General features: G+C 42.0%; 1 protein-coding gene across 3 annotated transcripts in view; it reads left to right on the top strand.

Moving 5' to 3' along the window:
* LOC137084987 (uncharacterized) overlaps nucleotides 1–16420 on the top strand; it is a 66255-nt gene that overhangs the window by 32743 nt on the left and 17092 nt on the right. For all 3 annotated transcript variants that reach the window (XM_067451544.1, XM_067451545.1, XM_067451546.1), the window contains one exon: nucleotides 4259–4428. In XM_067451544.1, coding sequence (XP_067307645.1) covers nucleotides 4259–4428 — 170 coding nt within the window. The remainder of the gene's footprint in view (nucleotides 1–4258; nucleotides 4429–16420) is intronic.

Raw genomic sequence — 16420 nt, 5'->3', positions numbered from 1 at the left:
AACTCATGCATCATTGTGGCAATCAAACAATTTGCAGGACCAAAAAAAAGGTTTAATCTACAGCATTATTTAGACAAACACAGACATCAAGAATCAGTGTGTGCATCTCTACAATGGTGACAAAAAATAAAATAAAACTCACAATTCAGATGCATAATTTATTCATGCCGCAATGCATGCTGGGACCCATTGGAGAGTTTTGATTGGTGGTACCCAGCTTGCATTGCAGCATGAAGCTTTTCATTGATTGTCACCATTGTTGAGATTCACACACTGATTCTTGATATCTGTTTGTGTCTAATAATTGCCATAGATTAAACCTTTTGTGCACTTTTTTTTTTTTACATTCTGCATATTAGATTGTCACAACAGCACTTATGCTATAGAATCAACTGGCCACTATTATGATAAAACAAAATTATTAACACATAAACAGAGTCTTAGACTCTGAACAAGACCAGTGATCACTACATGATGATTATATAATCATGAACTAAGAGACAAATCATCTGACCATGTTTCTGCTTGGCTTTCCATGCTGTAACAAAAGTGCTTTATAAACACAGTTAAAGCAGCCAGAAAACTAATGTTGGAGAGTCAAGGGTCAAGAGCCCAACTAAAGCACACACTGCTCACCATCATGGTGACTTAAAAAAAAACTATTATATTCAATAAAACATCAACATCCACAGAAATAAAGTCAGTCTGGTTAGTAATGTGTGAAGCTGGTAATGCTGTTTGTGGAGTTGTTTAATCCTCTGCTGAGATCTTCAGAGATTTAATGTCTTATTTTATCTTCAGTTGATTTCATCTAAAGCTGTGGCTGAAGTCAGTTGTAGTTCTTGCGTTTCTCTTTCCTTCAGTGATTGTGCTCATTATCATCAGGTGTTCATCATTAATGCTCAATCATCTCTTAATTATCTCATTAACTTCAACACTGCTTCAATGGTACTTTAACTGATTAGTGAGCACACATGAACACTAGGAAGTGTTCATTTAACGTCTGCGATTTTTCTGTGTACTATTACATAAATCTTAACTGTTTAATTTACGTGTAACTGGGATTTATTAGTCACATTCTGTTTATTTATATAATTAAATAAATCTTACCTGTTTCATTTATAAATGATTTACAAATAAGATTTCTCTTACTGATTCTTAGATAGTGATTCTTAGTAAGTTGATTAATTTGTTTGTTAAACTTACATAATCCAAATGCATGGAACATTTATATGCAATTCAAATACATGTTTAGACATTTTTTAAGTGCATAAACGTGTAAAGTGAATTACATTTTTAAGAACAACTGACAAAATTTTTAATTGTCACAATATTTGCATGTCAAATTAACAAAATAGTTTTTACAGTATTTTCTCAAAAAAACGAACAGGTTTTTAATACCAATATTTGTAGTTTTATCAAATAAAATTTATTAATCACATGTTGTAAATATAACAAAATATTCTGTTTAATAGTTTACAAAAGTTCACTGTGATTCAAACAAAAAAATATATGATTTTGGGTTTTCTACAATTTTCTGTTGGGATTTAACCTTGTTTTTCTGTAAATTTCACGGGCATAAGGTTAGATCTATTGCAGTTATTCACCGTATATAGTAAGGAAACTTTGTGTTAACCAAAAAACAGTTTTTAACAGTAGCATTTTTACAACCTTTGACCGTTAAAATCACGATCATTTTTTACAGTGTACAGGCCTTGGAGGGGTGCTTTGGGTCGCCACGCCAGGAGGAGGCGCTCTGGGGACACAGTTGCATCGCCACAGAGCGCTCCACCGGGGGAACCCCAGTGTACCCTCTAGCCACCGCCCCATCGAGGGCGGAGAAGGCGGAAGAGGTTGCCAAACGCTCGCAAGAGGACAGCAGGGCCCTCCACGAGTGAGCAATCTCTTCATGTACCTCCGGGAAGAAAGGAATTGGGGGCACGGCAGGTTGGCTGTCCTGACGTGGCGCACCCAAAAACCAATCGTCCAGCCGCGAACGCTCAGGTCGGGGTGAAGGGTTCCAATCAAAAACAAGCCCGGGCAAGCATGGCTGTCAACTCGGGGTCCGACTTGGGCAATGCTGGCACACCCGAGGGCGGCAGCACAGCCGAATCCTCATCCTCGGAGGACTCTAGCCCATCTTGTGATGCGGCTACCGACATCTTATCATCCTCCGGAGAGGCAAACAAAACCCGTGGACTGGCCGAGACTGAGGCCACGGGCTCCATCACAACGCACACGGGTTCCGGTGCAACAGAGGGGGTTGTGGGCCGAGGCATGAGCGTCGGCGCTTTGTTCCACCCTATCACCCTCAGGTCACCCTGGCCACTAGCCGAAGTGACGCCTCGCGTAGAGACGTCAGATCGGGGTGTGGCAGAGGGGACTCTTACTCTGGCGGCCGCACGGAGCTCATTGAGTCTCGACCGCAACACGGAGATGGCCACCCACATAGCAACATTGTGTCGGCCCAGATCTGGCCCTCATCTGGCACATGTGGAATACGGATCTGGCCCACATGCTGCGATGAATGACGGCCCTTGGGTGGCCCACTCCTGTTTGCCAGATCTGGGCCACAAGCAGGCCATAACAATGCCACATGTCAGCCAAGAGCAAAGAAATAAACCAGAACTGGACCTTATCTGAGTCACAAAATCTGTGTATAATAAATATGGAGTCATTTCAGCCTTAATAACCCTTTTAACAAGCAGAATAACTGAAGGAAAGACGAGAACAGAAAAAGAGACGAGCAGAAACACAAGAACTACAACTGACTTCAGCCACAGCTTTAGATGAAATCAACTGAAGATAAAAGAAGACATTAAATCTCTGAAGATCTCAGCAGAGGATTAAACAACTCCACAAACAGCATTACCAGCTTCACACATTACTAACCAGACTGACTTTATTTCTGTCAGACGACTACAGAAGCTCTTATTGAGAATTAACAGAGGTTTAACTCTAATGTGTTTCATTTGAAGTCACCATAACATGCAACATGGGCTGCAGCCCAGGGCCCTGAACACCAGGGGGCCCCCGAGACAATTCTCTTTTGCGGTATCCTTTTTTTTTTTTTTTTTTTTTTTAATCGAGGTAATTATGCGTACGTTGAGCATCGTTTATCACACACCCGAATCAAGTCACAGCGGACACCCAGTACATCCTCACCGCAACATGTCGAATGAAAATGTAAGAAAATATGACAGTGGCAGGGGCGGATCTACCAGGGTTTCAACTGCCACCCTAAAAGAAAGACCATTGCCACCCCAGCAGGCACCTAGTGTATCCCAAATTCCCTATGCATAAAATATAAATTGTTCCTCAACCGATTTACACACATCTTTCTATTATTGTGTAATAGTCCAACAAATGACTCCTATGAACTGCTTAGATCTGCAATGCAAATAGTTTGATCACGAATAGATCGCGGATGCGGTCTGGCAGTGCTTTCCAGGAGCGGTGCGTCTGCAGCAGCGCGTCGATCGTTTCTACACCGAGTCTATTTTGTGCTGGACACTCTGAATTAAAGAGATAGAATGTTGTTCGCATTAAAATAAACATGCATTGAAGTGAAAATCTGGTTATTTCAACACAGATTCATATAATTTAAAGTCTAATCTGTTTCAATGACTTTTTGCCTCGGGTAAAGCAAGAAAACAGATACATTAAGGTAAATAGGGAGACATAATGGAGAGCTCTCGTCATTTCTTGAAGGTGGAGAAATAAAGTCCTTTATGACCTGCAGGATTTCTTAAAAGATTTAAAAATTAAAGATATTAAAGACTAGATTTTTTTTGTCAATTGTAAGTTTTAGTGTAAAACGTTTTTGATTTTAACATAGGCCTAGTTTAAATATTTTGCCACTTGCATGAGCAACGTAATATATAATAAATATAAAGTGTGTGTGTGCCCGCAAAAGCTTAGCCCAGGGCCCCGCAAAGGCTTGACATAGCCCTAAGTGTATGCAGTGTTTATGTTCTCAAACAATCAGGCCTGTGTTAATAAAGGTTATTAATATACATTGATCAGTAGCTACATTTCAATTTAATTCAAAGTGTTTATCAGTGGTTACAGGCAGACTTAAGACTTGTGATAATGAAAATAAATGTGTTTATAAAAAACTACTAGAAACTCATAAGGCTTTTTAACTTTGTAAAGCAATCCATAAGCTGTTAAGTTTATTATGTGTGCTTATGACTGTCTGGCAGTCTGATAATAATGAAAATGAATCCTGTAATGATTGGTTCTTATTGGTAATCAGGTGTTTGGAGGAGGTGCTGTACTGGCACGTGCTTTACCTGAAATGATTGACAACTGGACAGAAATGATCATGGGGAATCATGTGACTGAAGCCAGCAAATCAATGAGAGACACAGCCTCCAAAGTCAAAGAAACCACACGTACCTCTCGAAAACTGCTCAAAATCCTCAGGTATGTTTTCAAAGTAAATATATAAAAATTAAATTTATACCCAAATTCTTACCTCCTTTATAGGTGTGAAAGTCATCTGTAAAAAAATAACATTCTTCTCTGAGACAGAAGCAGTTTGATTCATGTAAGATATTATCAGAATATCTCACGGAACTTGCCCAAAAACCTTAAAGTGCACTATAAAAACAAATGCTGTAAAAAAAAAAAAAAGCCAAATTTTGACAGTGACATGCTGTTTTCCATTAAAACAGTAAGATACCGTATAAAGTAATGCATTTAATGAATATTTGTCATTTTCGAGAAAACAGGCAACAGTATATACAGGTCCTTCTCAAAAAATTAGCATATGTGATAAAAGTTCATTATTTTCCATAATGTAATGATAAAAATTAAACTTTCATATATTTTAGATTCATTGCACACCAACTGAAATATTTCAGGTCTTTTATTGTTTTAATACTGATGATTTTGGCATACAGCTCATGAAAACCCATTCAATGCGGCGTGGCATGGAGGCGATCAGCCTGTGGCACTGCTGAGGTGTTATGGAGGCCCAGGATGCTTCGATAGCGGCCTTAAGCTCATCCAGAGTGTTGGGTCTTGCGTCTCTCAACTTTCTCTTCACAATATCCCACAGATTCTCTATGGGCTTCAGGTCAGGAGAGTTGGCAGGCCAATTGAGCACAGTAATACCATGGTCAGTAAACCATTTACCAGTGGTTTTGGCACTGTGAGCAGGTGCCAGGTCGTGCTGAAAAACCAAATCTTCCTCTCCATAAAGCTTTTCAGCAGATGGAAGCATGAAGTGCTCCAAAATCTCCTGATAGCGAGCTGCATTGACCCTGCCCTTGATAAAACACAGTGGACCAACACCAGGAGCTGACATGGCACCCCAGACCATCACTGACTGTGGGTACTTGACACTGGGCTTCAGGCATTTTGGCATTTCCTTCTCCCCAGTCTTCCTCCAGACTCTAGCACCTTGATTTCCGAATGACATGCACAATTTGAGCAACAGTCCAGTGCTGCTTCTCTGTAGCCGAAAAGTGTCTTGACCTGGGGAATGCGGCACCTGTAGCCCATTTCCTGCACACGCCTGTGCACGGTGGCTCTGGATGTTTCTACTCCAGACTCAGTCCACTGCTTCCGCAGGTACCCCAAGGTCTGGAATCGGTCCTTCTCCACAATCTTCCTCAGGGTCCGGTCACCTCTTCTCGTTGTGCAGCGTTTTTTGCCACACTTTTTCCTTCCCACAGACTTCCCACTGAGGTGCCTTGATACAGCACTCTGGGAACAGCCTATTCGTTCAGAAATTTCTTTCTGTGTCTTACCCTCTCGCTTGAGGGTGTCAATGATGGCCTTCTGGACAGCAGTCAGGTCGGCAGTCTTACCCATGATTGGGGTTTTGAGTAATGAACCAGGCTGGGAGTTTTTTAAAGCCTCAGGAATCTTTTGCAGGTGATTAGAGTTAATTAGTTGATTCAGATGATTAGGTTAATAGCTCGCTTAGAGAACCTTTTCATGATATGCTAATTTTTTTGAGACAGGAATTTTGGGTTTTCATGAGCTGTATGCCAAAATCATCAGTATTAAAACAATAAAAGACCTGAAATATTTCAGTTGGTGTGCAATATATCTAAAATATATGAAAGTTACATTTTTATCATTACATTATGGAAATTAATGAACTTTTATCACATATGCTAATTTTTTGAGAAGGAACTGTACTGTGAATTAACACACTTAAAGTCGACACTCAGAGGTTGTGTTCAAAATCACTCCCTATCCCCTTATTCACTATTCCCTACACTAGTTCACTGATATAGACCACTCGACAGAGAGAGAGGAAAGAAGAGAGTGAATTCAGACATTGATGAACACCTGCCGTTATCACTGAAGGAAAGAGAAACATCACCAGAAAAAAGATGATTTCATCAACTGAAGATAAAAGAAGACATTAAATCTCTGAAGATCTCAGCAGAGGATTAAACAACTCCACAAACAGCATTACCAGCGTCACCCATTACTAACCAGACTGACTTTATTTCTGTCAGAATTCTGTCTGTAACCCTGCATAATTAAAAAACACAATATTTTTGTCACTAAAATGTAGTTTTAATGCTTTTCAGTTGATAATGTAGTTGTTTAAAAATATGTGGTTTATTTATAAAGACAGTGCCTATTTAAAAAGGAAATCTTGCGTTTTTGGAGTCGTGAGATCCAGGCGATCTCCGGGCGCTCAGCGCTCGTTAACCCCGGCGAGAGCAGCCTTTCATCGGCCAGTCCTTCTGGCGTTTCCCGCTGGCTCGGATTGTGTACATCCTCTGGCTTCGTCTTGTGTACATCTAATGGCCGATCTTTGGTACAGTTAATGTATTGTTGTCTACCATATAATTTTGACTGAGGGCAAAGTGAAGTTTCATAACTTTTTTTTTTTAAGGATATTTAAATATACACACAGTGAAGATCCAGGTAGTGCGTTGGCTGAACCACATGTGTGGCTGTTAATGCTTAATATATATATTTTTTTAAATGAAAAGAGGCAGAGTAGTGTTAAGGACATATTTCTCCTGGAGCACCTTTTACGCTTCATTTCGCTTTTTCGCTTCAAATGCTCGATTTCTACGCGTGTCCAATTCACTGCGGACATGCGAATGTATTCAAAATGTTCACGCTGTAACGGTTGTCCACTGAAGAGGCGAAGTTCAGAACCCAAGTGCAGTTTATTTAACATAAATCCAAACATAAACAAAAGACTTGGCAAAACAACATAAAACTTTACTTGACTCAACTTAAACTTGACCTAGACTAGACTAGACTAGACTAGACTAGACTAGACTAGACTAGACTAGACTAGACTAGACTAGACTAGACTAGACTAGACTAGACTAGACTAGACTAGACTAGACTAGACTAGACTAGACTAGACACTCACCAACAGCAGGTTACACATACAATAACTGACCAAGACTACATCAAACATGAGGGCTTAAATACACAAGGGGTAATGACAAAACGAGGGACACCTGTGAACAACAATTAACCTATAAACCAATGAAAACAAGACACAGGAACACGAGGCAGGAACACGTGAGGGCATGGAATCACATGACGATAGACCACATGACAAAACCAGGAAGTGCATGAAACATGAAAACATGAAAACCTTAAAACATGAAACCAACACCAAAACACCCTGTGACACACGTCAAACTACTTGCGGTAGACGCGATTTTGACGCTCAATTCGTGTTTGGTGTGAACGTAGCATAACAGAAATAAAGTCAGTCTGGTTAGTAATGTGTGACGCTGGTAATGCTGTTTGTGGAGTTGTTTAATCCTCTGATGAGATCTTCAGAGGTTTAATGTATTCTTTTATCTTCTGTTGTTTTCATCTAAGTCTGTAGCTGAAGTCAGTTGCATAGAGCATCCTTTCGAAGCAATTTTGACACGTGATGGTTTTTTCGCTTCAATGTAAAAAAATTTAAACTCTCACAGCAACAGAAAAGGCTTCAACCAATCACATACAAGGAAACAAAGGTGAAGAAATGTCCAGTTGATGTCACTAGCTATTCATTCAACATTAACATTTGCCAGGTATGGCATTTCTCACGAGATTACACCCACATAGCAACATTGTGTCGTTACAGACAGACACATTACAGACTGGCATGACATGCAGACAGACAGACAAATTACAGACAGACACATTACAGACTGGCATGACATGCAGACAGACAGACAAATTACAGACAGACACATTACAGACTGGAATAACATGCAGACAGACAGACAAATTACAGACAGACACATTACAGACTGGCATGACATGCAGACAGACAGACATTACAGACAGACACATTACAGACTGGCATGACATGCAGACAGACAGACACATTACAGACTGGCATGACATGCAGACAGACAGCACATTACAGACAGACACATACAGACTGGCATGACATGCAGACAGACAGACACATTACAGACAGACACATTACAGACTGGCATGACATGCAGACAGACAGACATTACAGACAGACACATTACAGACTGGCATGACATGCAGGCAGACAGACATTACAGACAGACACATTACAGACTGGCATATGACATGCAGACAGACAGACATTACAGACAGACACATTACAGACTGGAATGACATGCAGACAGACAGACATTACAGACAGACACATTACAGACTGGCATATGACATGCAGACAGACATTACAGACAGACACATTACAGACTGGCATGACATGCAGACAGACAGACATTACAGACAGACACATTACAGACTGGCATGACATGTAGACAGACACATTACAGACTGGCATGACATGCAGACAGAGAGACAGACAGACAGACAGACAGACAGACAGACAGACAGACATACATTACAGACTGACACATTACAGACTGGCATGACATGCAGACAGACAGACATTACATCACAGCAAAAACTCCAGTGTTAAATTAACTCTCCTGAGAGTACATGTGAGACCACACTCAAGAGTGTTAAAGTGTTAAAATAAGAGTGTTAAAGTAACACTGAAGCAGTGTTAAAGTTAATAAGATAATTAACTGATTATTGGCAATTATTGAAGATACCTGATGATAACAAGCAGAATCACCAAATGAGAACATCACAATTCACAAGTGGACATATTTTCCATTTGTAATTGCAAAGCAACTCAGACAGTGTGTGTTTGTCAGAAAATCATAAAAATAAAAGAAATTTCACTCACACCTTTAGACACTTTAGACAACTTATCATCTGTAATTCACACATTTTTGGATCATGAGAGAAACCAGACCTGAAGGAAAGACTCTCTGGCTCAGGATTCAATCCAGGATCTTCTTGTTGTGAGGAGCCAGTGTTTCCCACTGAGACACTGTGCTGCCCTTAATCACAGCTATAAGACACACTTTGACTATTTCTGTCAGAGTCAGACGTCTACAGAAGCTCTTACTGAGAATTAACAGAGGTTTAGATGTTGAGGATTTATGGTTCATTTAAAGTCACCATTGTGGAGGGAAGCGTTTGCTTTAGTTGGGCTCTTGGTCCCCGTATGTGTGTTAGTGTTTCTTAAGCTGCTGTAACTGTGTGTGTGTGTAACACAAGAGTTGTGGCTGAGAAAGCAAAGCTAATGTGACATCAGATGTTGTCAGCTCATTGTTGATGATAACTAAATCATCAGAAAGTGAGCATCTGATGTCGTTTTTTGTGTTCTTGTTTGACACAATAGTTATTTGTTTATAGCCTCTATAATCTTGTGAATCTGCATTATTGGCACCAATAGCAATAAAAGGACCACCTATCCTGACGGATGAGAAAAAAAGTATGTGTACCCAATGTTTTGAGAAAATATTTCCCATGGTCACACACAGATATCAAGATTTGGCCTATGATTCACAACAATGGTGACAATCAAGCATCAGTTTTGTACTACGAAGCCACCCATCATGCATTGCAGCAGGAAGCGTTTTTGTGTCACCGTTGTTGTGAAACTTAGGCCAAACCTTGATGTCTGTGTGTGATCATGGGAAATATTTTCTCAAAACATTGGGTGTATGTACTTTATCATCCTTCAGGATAAGGCTATTGGTGCCAATACTACAGAGGCTATAAACAAATTACTATTAAAGCAAATAAAAAAATAATATCAGATGCACATTTTCTGATGATTTAGTTATCATCAACAAGGAGCTGACAACACCTGATGTCACTTTAGCTTTGCTTTCTCAGCCAAAACTCTTGTGTTTCACACACACACAGTTACAGCAGCCTCAGAAACGCTAACACACGTACGGGGACCAAGAGCCCAACTAAAGCAAACACTTCCCTCCACAATGGTGACTTCAAATGAACCATAAATCATCAACATCTAATTATCTGTTAATTTTGTTTTTATGATTTTTGGATAAACACACTTTGTCTGTGAGTTGCTTTGCAATTACAAATGGAAAATATGTCCACTTGTGAATTGTGATGTTCTCATTTGGTGATTCTGCTTGTTATCATCAGGTATCTTCAATAATTGCCAATAATCAGTTAATTATCTTATTAACTTTAACACTGCTTCAGTGTTACTTTAACACTCTTATTTTAACACTTTAACACTCTTGAGTGTGGTCTCACATGTACTCTCAGGAGAGTTAATTTAACACTGGAGTTTTTGCTGTGCAGACAGACAGACATTACAGACTGGACTGACATGCAGGCAGACACATTACAGACTGGCATGACATGCAGACAGACAGACATTACAGACAGACAGACATTACAGACTGGAATGACATGCAGACAGACAGACATTACAGACAGACACATTACAGACTGGCATGACATGCAGGCAGACAGACATTACAGACAGACACATTACAGACTGGCATGACATGCAGGCAGACAGACACATTACAGACAGACAGACATTACAGAGAGACACATTACAGACTGGCATGACATGCAGGCAGACAGACACATTAAAGACAGACAGACATTACAGACAGACACATTACAGACTGGCATGATATGCAGGCAGACAGACATTACAGACAGACACATTACAGACTGGCATGACATGCAGGCAGACAGACACATTACAGACAGACAGACATTACAGACAGACACATTACAGACTGGCATGACATGCAGGCAGACAGACATTACAGACAGACACATTACAGACTGGCATGACATGCAGACAGACAGACATTACAGACAGACACATTACAGACTGGCATGACATGCAGACAGACAGACATTACAGACAGACACATTACAGACTGGAATGACATGCAGACAGACAGACATTACAGACAGACACATTACAGACTGGAATGACATGCAGACAGACAGACATTACAGACAGACACATTACAGACTGGCATGAGATGCAGGCAGACAGACACATTACAGACAGACACATTACAGACTGGCATGACATGCAGACAGACAGACACATTACAGACTGGCATGACATGCAGACAGACACATTACAGACTGGAATGACATGCAGACAGACAGACATTACAGACAGACACATTACAGACTGGCATGAGATGCAGGCAGACAGACACATTACAGACAGACACATTACAGACTGGCATGACATGCAGGCAGACAGACACATTACAGACAGACACATTACTGACTGGCATGACATGCAGACAGACAGACATTACAGACAGACACATTACAGACTGGCTTGACATGTAGGCAGATAGACACATTACAGACTGGCATGACATGCAGGCAGACATTACAGACAGACACATTACAGACTGGCATGACATGCAGGCAGACAGACAGACATTACAGACAGACACATTACAGACTGGCATGACATGCAGGCAGACAGACACATTACAGACTGGCATGACATGCAGACAGACAGACATTACAGACAGACACATTACAGACTGGCATGACATGCAGGCAGACAGACATTACAGACAGACACATTACAGACTGGCATGACATACAGGCAGACATTACAGACAGACACATTACAGACAGACAGACAGACAGACACATTACAGACTGGCATGACATGCAGGCAGACAGAGATTACAGACAGACACATTACAGACTGGCATGACATGCAGGCAGACATTACAGACAGACACATTACAGACAGACAGACACATTACAGACTGGCATGACATGCAGGCAGACATTACAGACAGACACATTACAGACAGACAGACACCTTACAGACTGGCATGACATGCAGGCAGACAGACATTACAGACAGACACATTACAGACTGGCATGACATGCAGGCAGACATTACAGACAGACACATTACAGACTGGCATGACATGCAGACAGACAGACATTACAGACAGACACATTACAGACTGGCATGACATGCAGGCAGACATTACAGACTGGCATGACATGCAGGCAGACAGACAGACACATTACAGACTGGCATGACATGCAGGCAGACAGACACATTACAGACTGGCATGATATACAGACAGACAGATATTACAGAGTGGCATGACATGCAGGAAGACAGACAGACATTACAGACAGACACATTACAGACTGGCATGACATGCAGGCAGACAGACATTACAGACTGGCATGGCATGCAGACAGACAGACATTACAGACTGGCATGACTTGCAGACAGAGAGACATTACAGACTGGCATGACATGCAGACAGACAGACACATTACAGACAGACACATTACAGACTGGCATGACATGCAGGCAGACATTACAGACAGACACATTACAGACTGGCATGACATGCAGACAGACAGACATTACAGACAGACACATTACAGACTGGCTTGACATGTAGGCAGATAGACACATTACAGACTGACACATTACAGACTGGCATGACATGCAGGCAGACAGACAGACACATTACAGACTGGCATGACATGCAGACAGACAGACACATTACAGACAGGCACATTACAGACTGGCATGACATGCAGAGAGACAGACATTACAGACAGACACATTACAGACTGGCATGACATGCAGGCAGACAGACATTACAGACAGACACATTACAGACTGGCATGACATGCAGGCAGACATTACAGACAGACACATTACAGACAGACAGACAGACAGACATTACAGACTGGCATGACATGCAGGCAGACAGACATTACAGACAGACACATTACAGACTGGCATGACATGCAGGCAGACATTACAGACAGACACATTACAGACTGGCATGACATGCAGGCAGACATTACAGACAGACACATTACAGACTGGCATGACATGCAGGCAGACAGACACATTACAGACAGACACATTACAGACTGGCATGACATGCAGGCAGACAGACACATTACAGACTGGCATGACATTACAGACAGACACATTACAGACAGACAGACACATTACAGACTGGCATGACATGCAGGCAGACAGACATTACAGACAGACACATTACAGACTGGCATGACATGCAGGCAGACAGACATTACAGACAGACACATTACAGACTGGCATGACATGCAGGCAGACATTACAGACAGACACATTACAGACAGACAGACACATTACAGATTGGCATGACATGCAGGCAGACAGACATTACAGACAGACACATTACAGACTGGCATGACATGCAGGCAGACATTACAGACAGACACATTACAGACTGGCATGACATGCAGACAGACAGACATTACAGACAGACACATTACAGACTGGCATGACATGCAGGCAGACATTACAGACAGACACATTACAGACTGGCATGATATACAGACAGACAGATATTACAGAGTGGCATGACATGCAGGCAGACAAACAGACATTACAGACAGACAGACATTACAGACAGACAAATTACAGACTGGCATGACATGCAGGCAGACAGACATTACAGACTGGCATGGCATGCAGACAGACAGACAGACAGACAGACATTACAGACTGGCATGACATGCAGACAGACAGACATTACAGACTGGCATGACATGCAGACAGACAGACACATTACAGACTGGCATGACATGCAGGCAGACAGACATTACAGACTGGCATGGCATGCAGACAGACAGACAGACATTACAGACTGGCATGACATGGAGACAGACAGACATTACAGACTGGCATGACATGCAGACAGACAGACACATTACAGACAGACACATTACAGACTGGCATGACATGCAGACAGACAGACAGACAGACAGACAGACACATTACAGACAGACACATTACAGACTGGCATGACATGCAGGCAGACATTACAGACAGACACATTACAGACTGGCATGACATGCAGACAGACAGACATTACAGACAGACACATTACAGACTGGCATGACATGCAGGCAGACAGACAGACATTACAGACAGACACATTACAGACTGGCATGACATGCAGGCAGACAGACACATTACAGACTGGCATGATATACAGACAGACAGATATTACAGAGTGGCATGACATGCAGGCAGACAGACAGACATTACAGACAGACACATTACAGACTGGCATGCCATGCAGGCAGACATTACAGACAGACACATTACAGACTGGCATGACATGCAGACAGACAGACATTACAGACAGACACATTACAGACTGGCATGACATGCAGGCAGACAGACACATTACAGACAGACAGACATTACAGAGAGACACATTACAGACTGGCATGACATGCAGGCAGACAGACAGACATTACAGACAGACACATTACAGACTGGCATGAAATGCAGGCAGACAGACACATTACAGACTGGCATGATATACAGACAGACAGATATTACAGAGTGGCATGACATGCAGGCAGACAGACAGACATTACAGACAGACACATTACAGACTGGCATGACATGCAGGCAGACAGACATTACAGACTGGCATGGCATGCAGACAGACAGACATTACAGACTGGCATGACATGCAGACAGACAGACATTACAGACTGGCATGACATGCAGACAGACAGAAACATTACAGACAGACACATTACAGACTGGCATGACATGCAGGCAGACAGACACATTACAGACAGACACATTACAGACTGGCATGACATGCAGGCAGACATTACAGACTGGCATGACATGCAGGCAGACAGACAGACATTACAGACAGACACATTACAGACAGACACATTACAGACTGGCATGATATACAGACAGACAGATATTACAGAGTGGCATGACATGCAGACAGACAGACACATTAGAGACTGGTATGATATGCAGACAGACAGACACATTACAGACTGGCATGCCATGCAGGCAGACATTACAGACAAACACATTACAGACTGGCATGACATGCAGACAGACAGACATTACAGACAGACACATTACAGACTGGCATGACATGCAGGCAGACATTACAGACTGGCATGACATGCAGGCAGACAGACAGACATTACAGACTGGCATGACATGCAGGCAGACAGACACATTACAGACTGGCATGATATACAGACAGACAGATATTACAGAGTGGCATGACATGCAGGCAGAGAGACAGACATTACAGACTGGCATGACATGCAGGCAGACAGACATTACAGACTGGCATGGCATGCAGACAGACAGACATTACAGACTGGCATGACATGCAGACAGACAGACATTACAGACTGGCATGACATGCAGACAGACAGAAACATTACAGACAGACACATTACAGACTGGCATGACATGCAGGCAGACAGACACATTACAGACTGGCATGACATGCAGGCAGACATTACAGACAGACACATTACAGACTGGCATGACATGCAGACAGACACATTACAGACTGGCATGACATGCAGGCAGACATTACAGACTGGCATGACATGCAGGCAGACAGACAGACATTACAGACAGACACATTACAGACAGACACATTACAGACTGGCATGACATGCAGGCAGACAGACACATTACAGACTGGCATGATATACAGACAGACAGATATTACAGAGTGGCATGACATGCAGGCAGACATTACAGACATACAGACATTACAGACAGACACATTAAAAGACTGGCATGACATGCAGGCAGACAGACATTACAGACTGGCATGGCATACAGACAGACAGACATTACAGACTGGCATGACATGCAGACAGACAGACATTACAGACTGGCATGACATGCAGACAGACAGAAACATTACAGACAGACACATTACAGACTGGCATGACATGCAGGCAGACAGACACATTACAGACAGACATATTACAGACTGGCATGACATGCAGGCAGACAGACACATTACAGACAGACAGACAGACATTACAGACAGACACATTACAGAATGGCATGACATGCAGACAGACAGACATTACAGACAGACACATTACAGACTGGAATGACATGCAGGCAGACAGACACATTACAGACAGACACATTACAGACTGGCATGACATGCAGACAGACACATTACAGACTGGCATGACATGCAGACAGACACATTACAGACAGACACATTACAGACTGGCATGACATGCAGACAGACACATTACAGAC

Source organism: Pseudorasbora parva, chromosome 8 (genome assembly GCF_024679245.1).
Source record: "Pseudorasbora parva isolate DD20220531a chromosome 8, ASM2467924v1, whole genome shotgun sequence".
In the NCBI taxonomy this organism is placed as follows: domain Eukaryota; kingdom Metazoa; phylum Chordata; class Actinopteri; order Cypriniformes; family Gobionidae; genus Pseudorasbora; species Pseudorasbora parva.
The sequence above is the reverse complement of the archived record's forward strand: the minus strand, read 5'-3'. Positions and strand labels throughout refer to the sequence as shown.